The sequence below is a fragment of the Nanorana parkeri genome, unplaced genomic scaffold, assembly GCF_000935625.1.
Source record: "Nanorana parkeri isolate BGI_ZX_2015 unplaced genomic scaffold, ASM93562v1 scaffold708, whole genome shotgun sequence".
NCBI classification, from domain to species: domain Eukaryota; kingdom Metazoa; phylum Chordata; class Amphibia; order Anura; family Dicroglossidae; genus Nanorana; species Nanorana parkeri.
The window spans coordinates 692,810-714,480 of NW_017306976.1; the positions used below are offsets into that span (position 1 = coordinate 692,810).

A 21,671-nucleotide genomic window follows, 5' to 3' on the forward strand; every position below is an offset into this window, starting at 1 on the left:
TCTTCATTGTTTGATATATTGTAAAGATCTGAGAGTGGTTAAGCAGTTTATGAAAAGGCAAGTGGGCAGGGCTGACACCACTCAGTCAACAAAAATGCTTTTTTCAGCCCACGACAGAACTTAGGAGCCAAAGGGCATTTCTGACAGACCAACCGGTATTATCCTGTCCTTGCAGGGCCTTCGAAGGGATAACATTTGGGGAAATGTACACGCATTGCAGAGACATACTACATGTTTTTTGTTATCTTGACATTTAAGGGACTAGTATTAGTTACTACTACTAGCATACTTACTACATACTAGTACATACTTACTAGTATGTACATACTAGTACATACTTACTACATACTAGTAGTACTACTTACTACTACTAGCATTAGTTACTACATACTAGCATTTTTTTGTGTGACAGGTTCACTTTAAATCCCAATTTATTTACTTTTGCCTATTTTTTTTTACTATTATTTTCTTATATTATCATAAATTGCCTCTTTAAAAATGTGCCAGGCACTTACAGAATGATGGGAGTTGTCCTCCGTACAGCACAGGCGCACAGGATGGCAATTCTTCTTGTAGAATAAAATAATGGTATCAGACTTGCTCACACTCTGCCCAACATCCGGGCCACCCACCAGTTACAGGGCATAATGATCCTGCAGATCACGCGCCCCGACCCGTAGCAGTATGGGTAGGGGTAATACCCCAGCATGGGCTCGCAGACTTTCTGGCAGTACCGCTGTCCGCGGCGGCAGTGATGGCAGCAGAAGCCTCGATGGTCCCACATGGGGTTGAATTCCAGTCCGACTTCTCTCTGGAGGGCAAAAGAAAAAGAAAAAAAGGGGTAAAATATGATTTTTACCATTCTTTGACCCAAAAAAGTGATAAAACATCTCTCCAGAAATAAGGAAAATCCTCTCTTTGACATTGGAACATTTCCCTCTTTATCACAAAGGATTTGTGTTCCTGTCCATCCAATCATGAGATTTACACAGCTCTTCTACACGGCAGAGCCCTGTCTGGCAACACAGGAGACCTGCATTTGCTCTACTGCAGTTAAGTAACACTTACAGGTCTTGCCCCTCCCCCAGCCTGTGACTGGATAGTGAAAGGAGAAGCAACAGACTGAGGAGCTCACCTGTCTGCCCTCTTCTCCTATTAGCATGTTCCTTGTTCCTTGATTGGCTCCTTGTGTAGCTTTCACTGCAGTAAGGCCACTGTGTTGTCAGCCTAAACAGGAAGTAAGGGCAGCCCCTTACTTCCTGTTTGGGCTGACAACACAGTGTCCTTACTGCTGGATTTCTTTTGGCTGATTAACAGTATTTTTGTAAACTTTCAGTGTTTTAGAGTAATGTGCATGTATTGAAGAGATGTATAGTTTTTTTAAAAATGTAATTTCACTTTAGTTGCACCCCAAAGCACATATGTAGCGCCCTGGTATTATAGAACACCACAACGGTGCGGTGCGCTTCATTGCAAAAAAAATGGGGCAGGACATGTTGACTGCCTGTTCAGAACAAATTGCCTGGCTAACGCAATTTGAAGAAACCCTCAGAATTCTCCTGGACATAAAGAAAGACAAAGATATACAGGTGAAACTCGAATAATTAGAATATTGTGCTACGTTCATTTATTTCACTAATGCAACTTATGCGGTGAAACTGATATATGAGAGAGACTCATTACATGCAAAGCAAGATAATTCAAGCCGTGATTTGTCATAATTGTGATGATTATGGCTTACAGCTCATGAAAACCCCAAGAACCCCAAATCCACAACCTCAAAAAAGTAGATTATTACATGCAATCAATAAAACAAGGATTGTACATAGAACAATATCGGACCTCTGAAAAGTACAAGCATGCATATGTACTCAGTACTTGGTTTGGGCCCCTTTTGCAGCACTTACTGCAATTACTTTTGCACGATATTCTAATTATTCGAGTTTCACCTGTATCTTAGAAAAAATAGAAAAGAAAAAAGGAAAAAGAGAAAAAAAAGGTAAAAAGAAAGAAAAGAAAAAGAGTGGAAAAAAAGAAAGAAACGAAAAGAAAAAAAAGGCAAACAGAGAAAAAAAAAGAAGAAGGAAAATGAGAAAAAAAGAGGAAAAAACTGAAAAAAAGGAAAACAGAAAAAAAGAAACAGAGGAAAAAAGGAAAAAGGAAAAAAAATAGAAAAGGTAAAAAGGGTTTTCCTTTTTTTCCTTATCTCTTTTTTCCTTTTTTTCTTTTTTTTCCTCTAAGGTAAAAAAAGTAGAGAGAAAAAAAGAAAAAGGAAAATTAGAAAAGAGAGGGAAAAAGGAAATCAGAAAAAAGAAAAGGGGGAAAAAATTAAGAAAAGAGAAAAAAGGAGGAAAATGCACAAAAAAAGGAAAATGAGAAAAGAAAAAAGGAAAATAAGAGAAAAAAAAGAAAAAGAGAATTCAGCCCACAATTCAGTCCTGAGTGAGGATTGAGTTCCCGGTAAATTGCTCTGCCGATGGTAAAGTAATAACTATCTGTATATTTACTGCGTGGGTGAGAACGTAGATCCGGGTCAGCGTCATTTGGGGAATTGGGCTAATTGAACCGAGTCCTGAGGTCGTTAACCTTCCCCACCGCCACAGTAAATACCATCTGTGCTAATAGCAAAGCGTTGGCCATCCGTCATCACCATCATAATATATGGAATCTATCCGAGAGCTCTAATGAATTGTTTGGGAATAATCTCTTTCAGCGAATCGCGGCTTCATCTGAATTTGTCTTTCTGCGAGGAGTCTCCGGCATCTCTTATCGCTATGGACGCGGAGGGGGGAGGGAGGGGGGGGAGGAAGTCATTTAAATAAAAATGATTTATATTTGAACAGGACGTGTCGTGTTATGCCTTCAGGTACAGTTACGACGCTCTCAGTAAAATCGCTCATTTGCATCAGTAATTGGCAGGCCATTAATGGCTCATTAAGAGCGCAGAGTGGGAGCAGGGCGAGCAGAAGATGCAACAGCAGGGACGGAGACGATGTGCGGATAGAAAGCATCAGGAGCAGAGCTAAGGGCTCGCCGGCAAACTTTGGAGGAGATGTTATTGCCAGTCTAAAAATAAGAAATTAGATCACACAGATCTACAACAAAGTTTTGGGGAATTTACGGAACCCAATGGAAGAGCGGACTTGAATCTCCAGGAAAGCTTACCCTTGGAGTGAGGATACCCCCAGAGGTCCTGTTTGGCTGGTAGGCTGGTCCCCGTAGCCTCTTCTACCCTGGGATGTGGTAGTCTAAGGACCACTGACGTTCTCGTGAAGGTCCATTGACTTGTTTTAGATGTGAGGACACCAAGAGACATAACACAGCTGGAGCAGAGAGAGGTCAGCATCGACCGAGGATCAGGTGAGTATATTTGCTTTATCTGACCCCCTAGACAAAACTTAACCCTTGCACTACAAAGGTTAGGTACTTGTTTTGTCTTAGATAGTCACATAAAGAAGATATATCCACCTGACCCATGGACCTGTCATGCTGCTTGACCTGTCCCCGTTGCCTCATCTCCCCCTGGGCTTTGGTGATCTAAGGACCACTGATGCCATCACGTCTGATGCAGGTCCATTGACTTGCATTAGACGTGAAGACGCTGAGGGACATTTAATAGCCAAGTGAAGAAAGAGAGGTGAGTGCTGACCAAGGATCAGGTGAATAAAACTGCTTGATTTGAGCCCCCTAGACAAAACAAGCACATGACTCTAGCAGTGTGGGGGTAGCCCCACTTCAAGGGTTCAAAATTCCCAGAGTTCCTCTCTAAGGAAGTGATTTTGACACCATAATTCACTCTAATTAAGTCAGTAGAACGTAAGATGAGTTCTGATTGGTGGCTTTGAGCTCTGCACTTTGCAGATACAATGTACTGTATGGTCCAATGTATGTGGATAACCATGAAGTTCTGTTAATTCTACAGCATACAAAAACATTTTAGACAATTGTGCTTTTTCAACCTTGTGGTAACAGTTTAGTGAAGGCCCTTCTTTTATCCAGCATGACCAGCAGCTCCATAAAGACATGGTTTGGTGAGTTTGGTGAAGACCCTTTTCTATGCCATCATGGATGTGGCCCTCATACAAAAGCAGCTCCATAAGGACATGGGTTGATGAGTTTGGTGAAGACCCTTTTTTATGCCATCATGGATGTGGCCCTCGTACAAAACCAGCTCCATAAAGACATGAGTAGACCAGTTTGGCATGAAGAAACTTGAGGGGCCTCCACAAAGCCCATGACCTCAACCCTACGGAACACCTTTGAGATGAATTGCAAGTCAGGTCTTCTCATACAACATCAATACCTGACCTCACAAATGCTCTTTTGGCCAATTAGGCACCAATTGCCACAGACAATTCTTGAGGAAAGCCTTCAAAGAAGAGGCTAATATAGACACAAAGGAGTAGGGGGACAACTTTATAATAATGCGCATGGTTCTCAAATGGGATGTCCATCAAGTCAGGTGTCTGAAATCTGTTGGTCATTAAGTGTAGCATTTTGCTTCTTGTATTGTTTCACAATGTAAGCTAATGACCAGTAAGGAATAAGATGACTGGGATGGACTTAGAGGACTGGTGTGGACTAGGGCTGCACCTAACGATCATTTTCATAATCGATTAGTTGCCCGATTATTTTTTTGATTAACCGATTTGTTGCATTAACTAAATCTCCAAAAGCACACTGACACTCCGGGTATCCAATCAGAAGTGCTGGCACCTCACCACACAGCACCACCTCCCTGAAATCCTCGGCCCAAAGACGCAGCGAACTCACCCAGATGTGAGTGAAACTTTCATATTTCCCAACATCCCATTACCATTCCACGTCAGGCTGTTGGCGCTTCTCCACCCCTCCTCCTTTGGTTACCTTCAGTACAGCAATCGCCAACCAATGGTCCGTGGACCACTGGTGGTCCTGCGAGAAAATTTTGGTGGTCCGCATAAAAAACTGGACATTATTTGCATTTATTTCTGTTTTATTATTAATAAAACAAAAATAATATTCTAAGAAATTCTTATATTCTGAATGACAATGTTCGCCTTTATATTGCACTAAATTCACCAACTGTACTAGAGAGGGGGGGAACAAGAGAAGCAAAACAAATGGCAAACGCACTCATCAATTTGTCACCGGCTCTAAGCAAGGTGCACATGGAAGGGCTTTATACAGTACAACAGCAAAAAGTTTCCCAGCACACTCACCAGCCAGCATGCAAAAAAACTGCTTGACTGATTTGGTGCAGTGATGCATGGGGGGTCTCAGCTGCCATTGTGATGTGCGGGGTCCCTTGTGCGTCCCTGTGCCTTTAAGGAGGTTGGGCTTCCTCCTGACAAACCTGCACCCAATTTGATCTTTTGCCCCATGTGCTCCAAGATGGAGACTCTCATAGTTTAGAGTTAGGACCGCACTATAAGAGGTGCCTTGGTGTGGCTGTGCAGGTTTCACATTTTCTGCAGAAGACATGTATCTAAACCTCTGTTTTTAACCTTAGCGGTCAGACAAGTTTTTTTGCATGCTGGCTGGTGAATGTGCCGGGAAACTTTTTGCTGGGCAAACAAGAGTGGTGCAGTTTGACGTCAGGATAGTCTTACGTTGTACGAGGCAACCGTTGCCGAGCCGTGCGCTTCAGTATTGTTTCGACCAGGGGCGGACTGTGCCGGGGAGCAGGGAGGCAATTTCCCCCCTGGGCCCCTCTGATGCCGACCTGGCTGGGCTGTCATTGAAGCGGCACGGAGACTCCGGGGCTGCCCCTCACTGACTCAAGCAGCGGCTGTCACAAGGAATGCGCGGCTCTCATCACAGGCTGCCAGTGATCTGGGTAGCGGCTTGTTCCTTATCATAGCCATAAAACATTTATCATTTTGTTATATAAATAGGTGCATTTCATATTAATAAAATGGAAGTTCTCCGATCCTTATTTTACAAATGTATTTATCTTTTTTAAAAATTCATATTAGTGGTCTGCGGGATTTAAAATTATTAAAAGAGAACTCTGGGGTCAGGGCTTTTCCTCATAGTTCTCCTAAGGGTCACAGGAGAACATAAACTAGCGTCCTCCCATCACCCAAAGCTCAGTATACCGCGAGCTGTAGCTCACTATATACTGAGACGCCGCAGCCGGAACGGATCCCGACCCTATTGTCGGACCCCGACAATAGGGTCATGTGAGGACATGTACTAGCATCCTCCAGTGACCCAAAGCTCAGTAGATAGCAGGCTATTGCCCGCCATATACTGTGAGTGCCGCAGCCGGGATGGATCCCAACATTACTGTCGAGATCCACCCAGCTGTGCCCGCCCCCTCCCCCGTCCCTTCCTTCCAGTCAGCGCTGGAGGATCGGACAGGGGAGGGGGGGGGATAACTGCAGGGAGCAGTGAGTGACAGTTACGACTCTCTGCAGGGATAGATCGAGAAGTGAGCGAGCGACGGTATGTGTTTGCTCACATCCCGATCTATTGAGCCGACGTGTGACAGTTTCATTGTCACAGGTCGGCTGAGATTATGAGGATGAGCGAAAATCACTCGCCTCGTAATTCTCCTTTAATGGCGACCGCTGCTTAAGTGCATACGTCCGACACCCCGGTCAGTACATTTGAGAAGCAGCACACCTAGCGTCCCCAACCCCCCTCCAGCCCCGTCTAGAGCGCTTATTCCTGGACTTTTTTTTTTTCTCAACTTTCCTCTATTTTCCTGTTGAGCATTCACTTCTATTTGCAGCCACATTGTCACATTATGTTGCATTCAATAAATAATATTGAAGCAGAAAATGACTTTGGAAATGACATTAACATGTTGAAAACTGACATGAGAGTTTGGAGATTGGGCTTGGATCTAATTTTAGCACCAAAAAGCTTCACGTGTAATACTTTGATTTCGGAGCATAAAAAAAAAAAAAGAAGCTAAAACAAGATTAGAAATGGTGGCGCTGTGTGATTCACGAATGGAAATCGCTTTGCCCGGCGCTTTAATATCCCAACATCAGCGACTTGGGCAAAATGTCATCTCCGGTTATCGCCGTCACTCGGTGGCACCTGTATAGAAGTAATATCGTCCCAAATTTCCTTCTCCTCCGAGTACAGAATCTGAATCCTCTTTCGTCTTCGTGGTAAAAGGTATACAATTGGGGACTTGATTGCAGGGCTCTGGCTGTGGCGTGCCCTGCGCTCGTTCCGTGGATGATTGTATCTTAAGTAAATGAGTTCCTCTCTCTCTTCCTATCTCGGCGGCAGATATTCATCTAATAAAATTGTACTGGGGTAGGTTGGCCTGAAATTAACTTCAGCGCTGAGAGCTTTGGGTCATTTTCCGATAATTGATTTAATGCGGCACTCATTATATTCCGCCACGTGAGGACCGGGGAGAGTGTATGTCACTGGACCGGCGTGTTACTTAGTAGATATACAGCATACGGATACAATGATACCATTTTATTTTAATGAAATGAATCGTATCGGGAGGATCTGATCTCACCCCGGAGTGCGGTCTGCGGTAGATGTCTGCTGAATGACGGCACAGACACCACATTCTACGGACCTGATCTTCTGTTATCTTTATCTTCCGCCCATCTGTCTCCTCAGAAGGTAACAGTAATGCCGCGGACCCATGTACTAAAATCCGTAATCCTCATGTCTGCAGGAAAGACTGTCCCCCCAGTGGCGTCACAAGGAGGGTGCGGCCCATTCCCGGGTGTCACCATTGCAGGCGTGACACCAGTCATTTTGGTGTCATCCCTTCTAAAAAGTCGGGCACTTGGTCATGGACCGAGAGCCCGACAGTGTTAGGAGAGAGGAGGGGACCCTGGGGAATACCTCATCCCGCTGGGCGAACGTCCCCTCCTCTCTTAGCCGGCGTCCATCACTAAGATGGCCGCCGGCAGGCGTCAATCAGATGGCCGCAATCACCTCGCACGCGCGAGGTGACGTCATGCGCACGTGCGATGACAACACGGCAGGGGGTCACCCGGTCTGGAGACCGGGTGACACCCAGCACCGGGACGCCCCTGTGTCTCCCTTCAACATAACTGCCCCTTTACTTCTTCCACCACCTCCGTCCACACAGTTATTACCTTTTGTGTCACCTGTCCCTCCTACTAGAATGTGAGCTCTCACAAACCAGGCCCCCCGAGCTATACAAATCCTGTATAATAATGATATTGCACTCTAGCTTGGGACCACGTAATGCACTCCTGCCACTAGATGTCCTCAGCCCGATGTTCCAGCTCACTTCCTGGGGTGGGCGTGGCGTGGAGGGCACAAAATATAAGCAGATTGAACTCCACCTTTCAGTGCTCGTGATTCTCGGGGAGTTTTGTCATCGGATTTCCTCTCTTTGTAAACAGGAACAATAAAAAAAAAAAAAAAAAGAAGAAGAGCGAGAAGAGTAAGGGAATTCTAATGAGATGAATACCTCCGAGGAGCTCCAACAAAGTCCAAACCTGCCGCACACAAAAGGAGCCCGGAGCGGCTTTCTTCTTCCCTTGTAGATGCCGAAGGAACCAACCTGAACGTGTTTACAAGGGAGACCAAAGCTCGCCGCCTCCTTCTTATCCACACAGGAGCCGCCGTAAGTTTAATGAGCTTTATAAACACACCAATAAAGGGCAACCGCAGGCATCAAGGGACAGGAATCAGAGGCCCGCTGACTCCATTCATAGAACACCGAGCCGGAGAGTCTCTTTCATTTATCTCAGTCTTCTATGAGTCACCCCAGCCCGATCCAGCAGGCTTTTCATTGTGTTTCTTGGCAGGTTCTGCGGCTGCTTGTCACATGACTCTGTGCTTTGCCATGCCTCTTTGCTGCATGGAAGGGACTGCAGGGAAGGACGGAGGTCAGATAGAAGACTGAAGGGAAGGATGGAGGTCAGATATAAGACTGAAGGGGAGGATGGAGGTCAGATAGAAGACTGAAGAGAAGGACAGAGGTAAGATATAGGACTGAAGAGAAGGACGGAGGTCAGATAGAAGACTGAAGAGAAGGACAGAGGTAAGATATAGGACTGAAGAGAAGGAGGGAGGTCAGATAGAAGACTGAAGAGAAGGACAGAGGTAAGATATAGGACTGAAGAGAAGGAGGGAGGTCAGATAGAAGACTGAAGGGAAGGGCGGAGGTCAGATAGAAGACTGAAGGGAAGGATGGAGGTCAGATACAAGACTGAAGGGGAGGATGAAGGTCAGATATAAGACTGAAGGGAAGGGATGGAGGTCAGATACAAGACTGAAGGGATAGGGCGGAGGTCAGATACAAGACTGAAGGGAAGGATGGAGGTCAGATACAAGACTGAAGGGAAGGACGGAGGTCAGATATAAGACTGAAGGGAAAGACGGAGGTCGGATATAAGACTGAAGGGAAGGCCGGAGGTCAGATAGAAGACTGAAGGGAAAGATGGAGGTCTCATATAAGACTGAAGGGAAGGACGGAGGTCAGATGTAAGACTGAAGAGAAGGCCGGAGGTCAGATAGAAGACTGAAGGGGAGGATGGAGGTCACATATAAGACTGAAGGGAGGGACGGAGGTCAGATATAAGACTGAAGGGAAGGAGGGAGGTCAGATAGAAGACTGAAGGGAAGGACGGAGGTCCGATACAAGACTGAAGGGGAGGACGGAGGTCAGATAGAAGACTGAAGGGAAGGACGGAGGTCACATTTAAAGCCCCTTTGCCTTGCTGGCTCATGTTCCTCTCCAACCCATCGCACCACAAACCGTTAAGAGCGGAGGCCGGGATGACTCATGTAGAATTGGGTGACATCTCTATATATTCCCCCAACATCTGTCAGAGCAGCGATCAGCAAAGCGCCATTCAGCTGTAGACATGATGAAAGTGTTGGTTGTCAATGTGTCATATATATAATGAATATTGATGATCCATCTGTTGGAAGCGCCATCACTTGATGTACTGTACCCGGCCTCCAGTGGAAGATCTGCGCGGGACTCTATCATTTTTTTTTTTTATATGTATTTTACTTTCCTCTCTCTTTTTGTTGTTTTGTTATCACCTTCTTGCGTTTCATCATGTGAGGGGATAAAGGCTGATCACAGTCAGCGATTTGGCAGTTACTTATCCCAACATTAAAGGCTCTCCTCTTTTTGTCATCTGTCTTTTGATCGGCTCGGTCTGGCGGCATCAATTCATTACTCACATTTCCTTTTTTTTTTTTCTAATCCATTTATGATCCGCTACTGTTCCTCTAATTACTCGGGTTGCAAATCAGTCCCGTTAACGTTCGCCTGGATGTTGCGACTCCAAAGGCGTGTCAGATCTTTTCTATAAGACTATTAGGAGCGATGGCATTCATTATTTACATTGATGTGCGGGGAAACGTCTGTTGAGCGCAGCTGTACGGGATTCGCGGGGGTTCTTTATTCCTCCACGCAGCAGACCGATGCCACAAATTTATTAGAACATATGTGAGATGTAAATTTTACTCGCAGATTACTGGGATTTTTTTAAACAATAATTGCGGCGCAGCGAGGCTAAGTATTGCATTTTAGCTGTCTGAGGCCCCGCGCTCGCAGCAAGAAAAATGCCGAACTTTTGTCATCTTCATGAAGAGATGATTGTGTCTGTGCATTAGACTTCCATGTACTGTATATATATATACATACGTGTGCCGGGTCACATTAGTATCAGTTCCTTGCCTTTATCTTATCCATTTCATTCTCCTTTTTCTTTTTCCTTCCTTTCTCTGCTCCCACCTTCCATCCTTTCTTTCGCTCTCCATTTCTTACTTCCTTCTTTTCCTTCTTTTTTTTTTTTTTTTCTTACCTTTCTCTTCTATTTTCCGTCCTTTATTCTTTCCTCTCCTCTCATTTATTTTCCCTCATCCCTCCCATCCCCATCCTTCCTCCTTCCGTCCCTCCCTCTTTTTTTCCCTGCTTCCTTTCTTCCTTCTTTCCTTACCTTCTTCCCCATTACTCTTTTCCCTTCCTTCCATCTTGCACCTTTTCATTCCTTTCCTTATTCCTTCTTTCCTTTCCTCTCTTCTCATTTTTTTTCCTTCCTCCCTCCCTTTCTTCCTTATTTTTTTTCTTCCTTCCTTTCTTCTTCTCTCCATTTTTTTTACTTCCTTCTTTTTCCTTTCCTTCCATTTTTTTCTATTACCTTTCTCTTCTCATTTTCCTTTCTTTCTTTCTTCCTTCCTTGCTCCTCCCTTCCCTCCCTCCTTTCTTTTTTCCCTCTTTCCTTCCCTTCTCTCCCATTACTCTTTTTCCTTCCTTCCATCTTTTCCTTTTCTTTCTTTCTTGCACCTCATTCCTTTCCTTATTCCTTTCTTTTTTCCTTTACACTCTTCTAATTATTTTCCCCCCTTCCTTCCTTCCATCTTTTCTTTCCTTCTTTCTTTCTTTCTTTCTTTCTTTCTTTCTTTCTTTCTTTCTTTCTTTCTTTCTTTCCTGTCCTCTCATTTCTTCTTCCTTCCTTCTTTTCCTTCACTTCTTTTCTTGCTCCTTTCCATTCCTTCCATCTTTCCCTTGTCTTTCTTTCTTGCTTACTTTTGCTTACTTTCCTAATGTCTCCTTTCCTTCTCTACTCCTCTTTTTTTCCCTTGCTTCTCTTGCTATTTTTTCTTTCTTATTTCCTCACCTTTTTTCTACCTTGCTCCCTTCCCTCTCCTTTTTTTCATTTTTGTTTCCCTTTTTTCCTCTTCTTTCCTTTTCATTCCTTTCCTCACTCATATTTCTTTCTTCTTTCCCTTTCCTTCCTTCCTTCCTTCCTCTCTCCCTCCCTTCTTTTCCTCTGCTCTCCTTTCCCTTTCTGTATTATTTATTTTCCTTCTTTTCCTTGCTTGCTTTTTTTACTTCTTTCCATTCCTCTTTTTTCTTTCCCTTCCTTTCTTTTTTCTACCTTGCTCGCTTTCCTACAGAATCAAAAGGTTTCCCATTGAAGTCTATAGGACCAAAAAATGCTGTTATCTGCCAACAGGGGAGAAGGTCCGAACACCGGTAAGATTTTTTGTGTCCCTTTTGTGGATTTTCCCCTCACTTCCTGTCTGGTTAAGCCGTTGTCACTGGGGCATGAAATGGGGGACAATTTCTCTCTCGAAACCCAGGAGAACAATAAAGACCAGGCACTTGTTTTCTTATCATTCGTCACATTCTAAAACTGGCTTATCATTCATCACACTCTAAAAGTGTTCATTAGGTTGAACACTCTAAATGAGCCTGTACATTTATGGGTGGAAGTGAGACTTACGTAGTCATTAATGGGCAGGTCCTCCTCAGTCAGTGATCTGCCTTGACGCTTATTCTGTTTATCTTCCCTCTGATCTGTTCTGTTAGGATGCATTATAGATCCGTCTTTGACTTCTCCATCTTCAAAGTCTTGAAATTCGGGAGCTAAAAGGCAAAGTATTTTGAACCTTTTAGTGATTTCTCCTTTTAATTCATTTCATTTTAGCAAGCAAGATCTTTTCAATAAACAAAAAACTGGGGAATGGGAATTCTCAACCTACCAGTGTACAAAAGAGTCTTAGGAAATATTCATTTACCTGGAGCTAGTAGCAGTGTGGTGACCAGATTCCCCAACAGTTGCTGAACACAGTTCCTGCTTTCATTAGACAATCCTGTGTCCCCAACTATGTCCCTGGTTAAAAAGTGGAGTTACAGCCCCCGTCCGTCTGGCAGCTGCACCTGGTCTCTGCCTAGGGTTGCCAACTTTTCTTCCAGCAAATCCTGAACACTCTAGCTACACTCTAGCTATGCAAGGAAATGTTTTGGGGAGAATGAGTAGCGGCTTATTTATATGTAAATAGCGCCACCCATTAATATGTAAATATCACAGTTAAGACTATTATAAGTGGGTGGGGGGACAGGGGGGCCAGTAGCCCCTATCTTAATTTTGGTTGCCCTTGTCTGCCTGACATCTTGTGTCCAGGTTTCAGCTGCCATGAAACCTGGACACAGCATTCAGAACCCGGACTGTCTGGGTGAATCCTGGATAGGTGGCAACCCTATCTCTGCCTCTCCCTGGCTGGTAGAGCGTTGTTGATATGCCACAGCTCCACCCAGTCTTCTTCTCCCGGTTGGCCATGTGTCAATGATAAGCCAATGTGTGTCATGTGGTATTGGCGTCCCTCCGTTTGGAAATGTGTTCATGTTTTGCATTGCTGCCCAGTCTCTGCCTCCTCGAGCAGTCTCCATCACCATTATGAAGAGGATGGAGGGTATCTGCTCCACCGCCTGTCCTCTCCTGCCGCTATATACTCAAATACTGACTATGGGTACCTAGGGCCAAAGCTGCACAAGGAAAAAGAGGTAGCAAGCTGTATGGGATCCCTAATGCAGTAATGTGGTAGAACAAGGCGGATTAAGTGCATCCAAATTTGGCCTACAAAGACTTTTTGAAGATATATATACAGTATATACCCTGTTTCCCCAAAAATAAGACCTACCCCGAAAATAAGACTTAGTGCTATTTTTGGGAATTGCTAAAATATAAGACCTACCCCAAAAATAAGACCTAGTTGTGACCATTCCCAGGGCCGGTGGTGGCATAAGGGGGAACTTGAAGAGCCGCTGGAGAGAATCAGCAGTGCCAACGAAGCCAGCGCTAGAGGAAGCGAGGCGGCAGCGGAGGGAGCAGAGCCGCATAAGCCGATGCTTCCTCCATAGCGCCGGCTCCTGTCACAGGCGGAGTGATACCAAATGCACTCCCCGCCTGTAAAGGAATTTATAGTGAAAGTGCGCTTTGCTCATTCTGGCCAGCGATTGGTTACCAAATTGCTCTTGGAAAGGTACGGTACCCACTGATTGCCCTGATCACGCCTATTCTTAACTTTGCCACTCACTCCTGTCTTGTAAGTCTTCTACCGGTAATAAGTGTGGATTGTTGTACATGTATAGATACAGTATGTGTGTGTATATATGTATGTATAGATATTTTCACCACCATTTTACACTGCTAGGGCCCCATAATCCCACCAGGATATCTTCATGGGTGGCAGCTCTAGCTGCAATTAAAAGAGAACTATGGGGGTAATCTTTTTTTCCAACAGTTCTCTTTAGGGTCAAGGGAGGACATATAAAAATGTCCTCCCGTGACCCAAAACTCAGTATAAAGCGGGCTATTGCTAAGAGCGCTGCAGCCAGGACAGATCCCGAGAATATTGTCGAGAACGTAATGCAACTCTGGTGACATATTTACAGAAATCTCCTGATTTTCTCCAATGTTTTGGGATACTGATAACGCTTAATTTCTCTCCTCCCTTCCATCATACCTGTTGCAGAGGAAGGATAAATCCAGTGCACGGAAGCATTGTTACATATTTCAGAGATTCTGGAATTCCTCATGAATTCTCGGTCTTGTATTGGCTCTTGAGCAGGAACCCAGAACACAGATTGTTCATAGATGGTTGTAGTGATTTCACCTTCCTGTCATCACAAAAAACAAGAACTAGATGTGTAAAACACGAGCATATCTAAGACAATAAATAGAATTTACATACACCGCCTGTCCAAAAAAAAAAGTCACCACCTGGATTTAGCTAAGCAAATAGGTCAGAGCCTTCCATTGGATAATACTGTAGGTCTAGGTTCAGCAACGTGCTTGCCCGGGAAGCCAGCTCCATGCTAGCGGAAGTACTGGTATCAGCATTTGGTATCGGCGAGTACCTAAATATAAATATCGGTACTCATACTCAATACCGAAAAAACGGTATCAGTGCATCCCTAGCGACATTGTATAAGCTTATCGATGCCATGGTGAATGTGTGCCTGGTGACGAGGAAGCATTGAGCCAGCTTCCCGGCCAATCAGGAACCTGGGCAACATGAAATGACTCACCGCCCAGCTCCTTAATACTGGAGGTTTCCGGTATCAGGATATGCATCAGGAGCTTTCGGTGAGTACGAGTACTCGCTCAAATACTCGGTATCGGCACCAGTATCTGCTGATAGACGTGAATACCCTCTATTCTAAGAAGGCTTTACTATGCTTTATACACATAAACAAATATGGCCCCCTGTAACACCTTCACCTCCACTATCTGTATACATTACAAAGATCTTAGCAAAAATAGTTTGCTGCAGCTCTTTACCAATTTGTATTATAAGTTGTACATACTGGTGTGCTTGCCTTCATCTTTTTAAATAATCTCTCTCCTCTCTCTCTCTCCAATTCAATTCAATTCAAATAAGCTTTATTGGCAGGACCAAATACATTTAAGCATTGCCAAAGCATATGGGGAGGTTATATGGGATGTGGGTGGGGGGTGGGGGGTAGTGGGACATTATTAGGGGTAAAGAATGATATGGGGGGAATAGGTAAGTCCATTGACATTATCAGGGGTAAGGGATAATATGGAGGGGGAGTCCATGTTGGGGATTTATAAGTTTCTCTCAGTCGGTGACACTCTGTGACGTATTGTGCAGATATTTTCACCGTCGGCTCCTCTTCTCCCAGTACAATGCAGAGTTTCCTCGTCTCTTCTATAGAGGTGAAGTCCGGGATGAGAGTGGAGAGTCTCTGGAAGTGAGTGTCCCTTAGTGCTGAAGTGCCGGCAGAGAAAGGTGGGGACGTTCACCCGGTGGGATAATGTATGCCGATCGGGTTCCCTCCTCTCTCGTGCAACTGTCGGGCTCCTTGTCCACGACCGAGTGCCCTGACTTTTTAGAGGGGGTGACAACCAAAATGACTGTCCGTCACTTTGGTGCCACCTCCTCCAATGGTGTCACCTGGGTTCGGGCCGAAGCCCCCTAGTGATGCCACTGCTTCCATCTGCAAACTCTTCATTGACAGGAGAATGCATATGATGCGATAGAAAATTACTGATAATAATCCATGATTTAGCTGGCAGATAGAAAAACATTCTTACTTCCAACACAAAAGATTATAACCACTTAAAATAATTACTGTGGGGCCCTGCATTTAGATCTGTGTAGAGACGTATTGTATATATTAGATATGGTCACAATAGATAATAGAAGCTCTCTTTACCAAAGCCGTCAAAGGGTCATATATAGTCATTATAAGAACAAATCTGTATATTGATAGGGCGAGCATACCCACGTATGGACAAATTAATAAGCCATAGATGCAGTTCAACAATGTTATAGTCCTTCAAACAGCCAATCTTATATAATTAGAGATGTCAAATGTTTTCCAAGAACTATGCAGGATTCCTCAAGGATGCTTATTATCAAGAGTAGTATTAAAGACACACATCATAAATTCTGCTCAAAAGCCACAGCAATCTCCAAACTCCACTGAAAAGACTAATACCCAGTGCTTTTAATCATGCCAAAGTCAGTTTAACATACAAGAAGTAGTGATGGGCCGAACACCCCCGTGTTCGGTTTGTATTCGAAAGCCCGAACGGCCGAAAAGTTCGAATACAAACTCGAACCTAATGCAAGTCAGTGGGGGTCGAACTTTCGAAAATGATTGTCCCCTTTAAGAGAGCTTATATGCAAGTTATTTGCCATAAAAGGTGTATGGGGGTCTGTGTACTGTCCTGGGGGACATGTATGGGGGTCCGGGTACTGCCCATCTGCTGCAGCAAAACAGACATTTCTAAAAAAAAAAATAATAATTTTTTTTTACTCTTAAAGTGTGCAGTGCCCCCCCAAAGAATACCAGACCCTTTAGGTCTGGTAGGAATGTTAGGCGGGACCATTTTTTGTAAAAAAAAAAAAAGCGTAGGGTTCCCCCTAAAAGTCATACCAGACCCTTAAGGTCTGGTAGGAATATTTAGGAGGGACCCCGTGTAAAAAAAAAGTGTGTGGGGTTCCACCTAAAAGTCATACCAGGCCCTTAAAGTCTGGTGGGAATATTTAGGAGAGACCCCACCCCAAAAAATGGGGGGGAAAACGTGGGGTCCCCCCTAAAATTTCATACCAGACCCTTGATCCAAGCATAGGCCTGCCAGGGCCGGAAAGGGGGGGACGAGCGAGCACCCCCCCTCCCTCCCACAGCAGGCCACATGCCCTCGGCACTGGGAGTGTGTCCTGATGCAGATGGGGACAAGGGCCTCGTCCCCACAACCCTGACCCTTGGTTGTTGGGGTCTGTGGGCAAGGGGGCTTGTTTGCATCTGGGTACCCCTTTAATTAAGGGGGCACCCAGATGCCGCCTCCCTCCCTTGTGAATGAGTAAGGGGTACTTGTACCCCTACCCATTCACTAAAGGGTTAAATAAAATAGTTATTAAAAAGTCCAGACTTTTATAAAAATCCTTTAATTGAAAAAAAAGACATGTTTTTGTTTTGTTTTCATGTCTTTTATTTAAAAAAAAATGGATCCACCGACGTAATCCAGGGTCAATCATGGCGTCCAGCGTTGTCCACGACGACGACGAAATAAAAAATAAAACATTAAAAAATAAATATAAATAATTTGAAAAAAAAAACGACGACCGCCGTCCCGTCCGCTCCCCGCCGCATAATGGCATTTTGACAGATGCCGGCAAAACATAAACAATTGGACGGAGCTAGCGGTGAGAGTCATCATGACTTTGCACAATCATGGCTCCAAATGGATACTGAGCCCTGATTGGGCAAAGTCTTGCACCTGACCTGTACATGATAAAGCAGTTATCATGTACTCTAAGAACACAGCTCATTATATTGCATATAAATGTCACAACCAGCCACCAGCACCAGACACAGCCCTCTGTGAATATATTATAAAGGTAAACTGGTAAGTCCTGCATTTATATAATGCACAATTAACTAGAGTTCATGTAGGACATTTAGAGTTTGTAGATGGAGGTAACTGGAGTTCATGTAGAACATTTAGATCTTATAGGCTGAGGTAACAAGAGTTCAAAGACAGAAAGTCATAAACAAATTTTTCTGAGCTTGGTTTAATGAGCAATAGGTAAAATGCCAAGACAGCTGTCCTCTAACCTTGATATGAGGGAGTCTTATCAAGACAACAAAGCCCACCAAATGTTCTTGGCACAATCGAATACAAGTACTCGGGGCTCTAACCTTGATATGAGGGAGTCTTATCAAGCGAACAAGACGTCCCTAATGTTCTTGGCGCAATCAAATACAAGTACTCGGGGGGCATTACTATCTGATTTTTGGAGATAATTCCAGGTAACACATATGTTTTTATTGTTCAAATCCCTATAAAAAGGGCCTGAAAGCCCATATAATTTGAATGCACCTGAACTGCTGCTTGTTCCCGGCCGGCCAAATAAACCTACTTCTTGAATATCTGCCTGGTGTCTTTCCTAATTCATTCTACTTCAATGTCATCCCTCCAGGTCCCAATAAATCAATAACATCCACTATATATCAGTTAAAGAGTGATGCCTCATTATAATAATTTGATAAATCTCACCCAATGAGTAAACAGATTCCCCATGCAAAAAGTCACAATTTCCAGTGGATCTCGCCCCTGTTACTAGTATCCGGCCCATAAAGTGATGTCTGAAATAATATAGATCCATCAAGCAAGCAAGTGTGCCAGGTGGGCCCATGTAGTCTAGCTGATGCATTTCATCATGTGCAGACTTCCTCAGAGGTTTGGTTCTCTCCTCAGCCGAGCCTTGGTGGATTTTATCTGGACCCTGCCTGAAGGAAGCCATATGGGCTTGTCTGTAATGTTCTCCTTGTATCCTACTGAGCACTTTGTGCAGCATATGCGGTTAGCCGCAAGGTGCTTTACAGGTGCAGGGCTGCGGTCCATTCAGTGGAGCCTTGCCTCTGAAGACCCCTCTAGGGGGGTTATGCGCACTCAGAGGATCAGATGAGAAAAAAAGTAATAATAATAGCCCATTGAAAGATAAAATAAAAAAATGCAGCTTTTGCTACAAAGTTCCCTGTTATTAGGTGCTGTCACCTGCACTACTTCTCTTCCACCACTAGATGTCCTCAGTCTTGTTGGTTGAATGACGACCTGAATTACTCAACCCATTTCCCTTGAGTGTCAAGGACCCGCCTCAAACCTTTGACTGGACAGCAGTACACTGATGAGCTAATCTCTCTGCCACTTTGCTGTCTCCTCCATCAGCATACTCCTGCTTCTCTTTTGCCCAATCTGACCTTTGCTGTACCTTGACTGCAAGATGCTGATGCCAAGTCCCATTCAGGTATATGCAGTATACTGCTTGCATTTATAATAAATACATTGAATGATGTACTAATTTAAATAGAGCTGTGTCTTTTATATCACCCTAGACCTCAGCTTTAGTACAATTAGGATATGTAACACCCCACTACGTCAAGTAATAGCAGCATGAGCCATAATAGAATCTAAATAGGCACTTTGTACATCTATTGGTACCCAGAGTAAATACAGTAATGGATCCAGTGTACTGATCCAAACACAGGAGGGATTTTTTTTGTCTCTGGACAGTCTCCCGGGGGATTTTGTTTTACCTTTCTCTGGACCAAAATGGCAGGACTTGTCACGATCAGTGGTGTAACAAGCGCCATAGGGACCCAGGCAGCCGCTATGGGGCCCGAGCACAGGGGGGCCCGGCCAGGGCATCCCTCTGATGCCGTGTGGGCCGCCTGGGTCGCTATGGCATGTAAGGTTTCTGGCTGTCACTGACACAGCTCAGCAGCAGCGTTTCCCCTCATAGCCGCTGCAGAGCTGTGTCAGTGACAGCCAGCAGCTACGGCAGAAGAGTCCGGCGTTCGCAGTGAAGGAGGAGGCGGGGCCCGCCTGAGAGCAACCCTGCCTCCTCTTACATCATTGGCCAGCGACCTAAGAGCAGGTGGGCCCGGGAGACTGAAGAGCAGGCGGGGCCCGGGAGACTGAAGAGCAGGCGGGGCCCGGGGACTGAAGAGGAGGCGGGGCCCAGGGACGGAAAAGGAGGCAGGGGGAGGGAAGAGGAGGCGGGGCCCGGCTACCACGGAGGTGGACAGCGCTGACAGGTAAGAGGTGTGCAGCCCATCTGAGACCCTGCAGAGCCCACTATAGAGAGTCTATGGTGGGCTCTGCAAGGTCACTCTCATGTGGCATGTTTGGTATATCAGGTGGGCTCTGCAAGTGGCATAACTAGCAATCATGGGGGCCCTATACAAAATTTTGCTATGGGGCCCTGTGATTACTAGTTACGCCCCTGGTCACGATATTAAAGTTGATGGGCACGTGGCCTTCTTTTTTTTTCAACTTAGTTGACTATGTAACTGTATAAACATCTTTCCCCCAATAACTTACTGTGCTGAGACCACAACAACACCGTACAGCTGTCAGTCTCCTGTCAAGCCCCGGCAACTCTTCAGTTTTAAGCTGCATTATTTTTATTAGTCAGGCAGGCAGTTGGGAATGTTCTTGTCAATCAATACACAGTAGCATCTGAAGCCATATGTCCAGTTTAGAGACTCACTGTCACTTGTTTCCAAAAGTCTCACTTGAGCACTGCCAAGGAACATGGAACTATTCCAGAGTATACACAAGTTCTTAGACTTGGTGCCAGTTGGCATGCAATTTCTTACTTACGAATAATTAACAAGGGTGACAATCTTCCCAAGATAAAGCTATATAGGGTGTTATTTTCTATATGCATGCCAAACGAGTCGGAACTGTTTTATCTCATGTGAGAACTAACATATATACCATACAGCATGCGCTTATGTAGCCAGCGACATTTTATAATTGATGCCTAATAGCTGTGCCTTGTAAAACATTTGCGATCGAATTATATAAAAATGTAGTGTGATATCTGACCAGATGTCATAGTTCTAACTTGTGGGTGTTGTTTACTCCTTATTAAACTTGTTTCTTTTATTTATCTTTTTATGACAGGGCCTCGTTCACAAGGGAGGGAGAGGCGAGTGATCAGCTGGTGTTTTCGAAGGGATGCAAAGGACCCCTCGACTATGAGCAAAATCGAAAACATAGAAAAGAGCGAAGGCAGAAAAACACCAAGTGGTCCATCAAGTTCCCCCTTTTTTAATTTTTTTTTAGTCTTTTTTACATTTTTGTCTGATTATAGATCTATGTTTGTCCCAAACATGTTTAAACTCACGTACTGTTGACTGACTCAAACATCAACTATCCTTTCAGTAAAATATTTACTTAGGTTTAACTTTCCTCCTGCTGTTTTGAGGTCATGTTCCCATGTTTTTGATCCTTATTTACAACCTTCTGATCCTTATTTACAACCTTCATGTTTTAAAAGGTTTAAATTAGGGATGCACCGATATATCGCCCGCCGAAACATGCCGACAGACAATTGAAGTTTTGGCACAATGCCGAAAGTGCCATTATCTGGCCGGTGCATCCGTTCTTTCTCTCCTCCCCGCTGGGCGCTGCTCTGTGTCCGAGCGGGAAAGAGAGAAAACTGTCACCGGCGGCCGAGCGCTGCGGGAGGAGAGTGCTGTGAGCGGCCAGGGTCTCTCCTCCAAAATCGCTCACCCTCCTGTCGCAGAGCGCTGTGGGCGGAGACAGCCAGCGCTGTCACAGCAGGCTGAGCTCCGCTCGCTCAGCCTCCTGTGACGGCTGTCAGGATGGAGAGCGGGTACAAGCAGTCTGTGATCGCTGAGTGTTTGTACATAAATGAGGACAGAGCATATTTACTATATCCTCAATTATGAATGAATGGAAAGTTATCTACATCCCCTCCTGTCCATTCATGATTGTGGTTATAGTAAACACACTCTGTCCTCATGTTATGAGTGAACAGGAACTCTCAGTATAGAAGATTCATGTTCATTGATAACAGGGTCTGCAGAAAAAGAGATTGAGGACTCCCCGAAGCAAAGCAAAAAATAATATTTATTA

At 44.6% G+C, this 21,671-nt stretch overlaps 1 protein-coding gene across 1 annotated transcript in view; it reads right to left on the reverse strand.

Annotated features, from left to right (window-relative positions):
- Nucleotides 1–556: 556 nt before the first annotated feature.
- Nucleotides 557–21,671, reverse strand: part of TNMD (tenomodulin) — a 58,769-nt gene continuing 37,654 nt past the window's right edge. The window contains exons 5-7 of the mRNA XM_018563901.1: nt 14,212–14,365; nt 12,189–12,331; nt 557–811 (exon numbers count right to left, since the gene is read on the reverse strand). Coding sequence (XP_018419403.1) covers nt 602–811; nt 12,189–12,331; nt 14,212–14,365 — 507 coding nt within the window. The 3' untranslated portion in view covers nt 557–601. The remainder of the gene's footprint in view (nt 812–12,188; nt 12,332–14,211; nt 14,366–21,671) is intronic.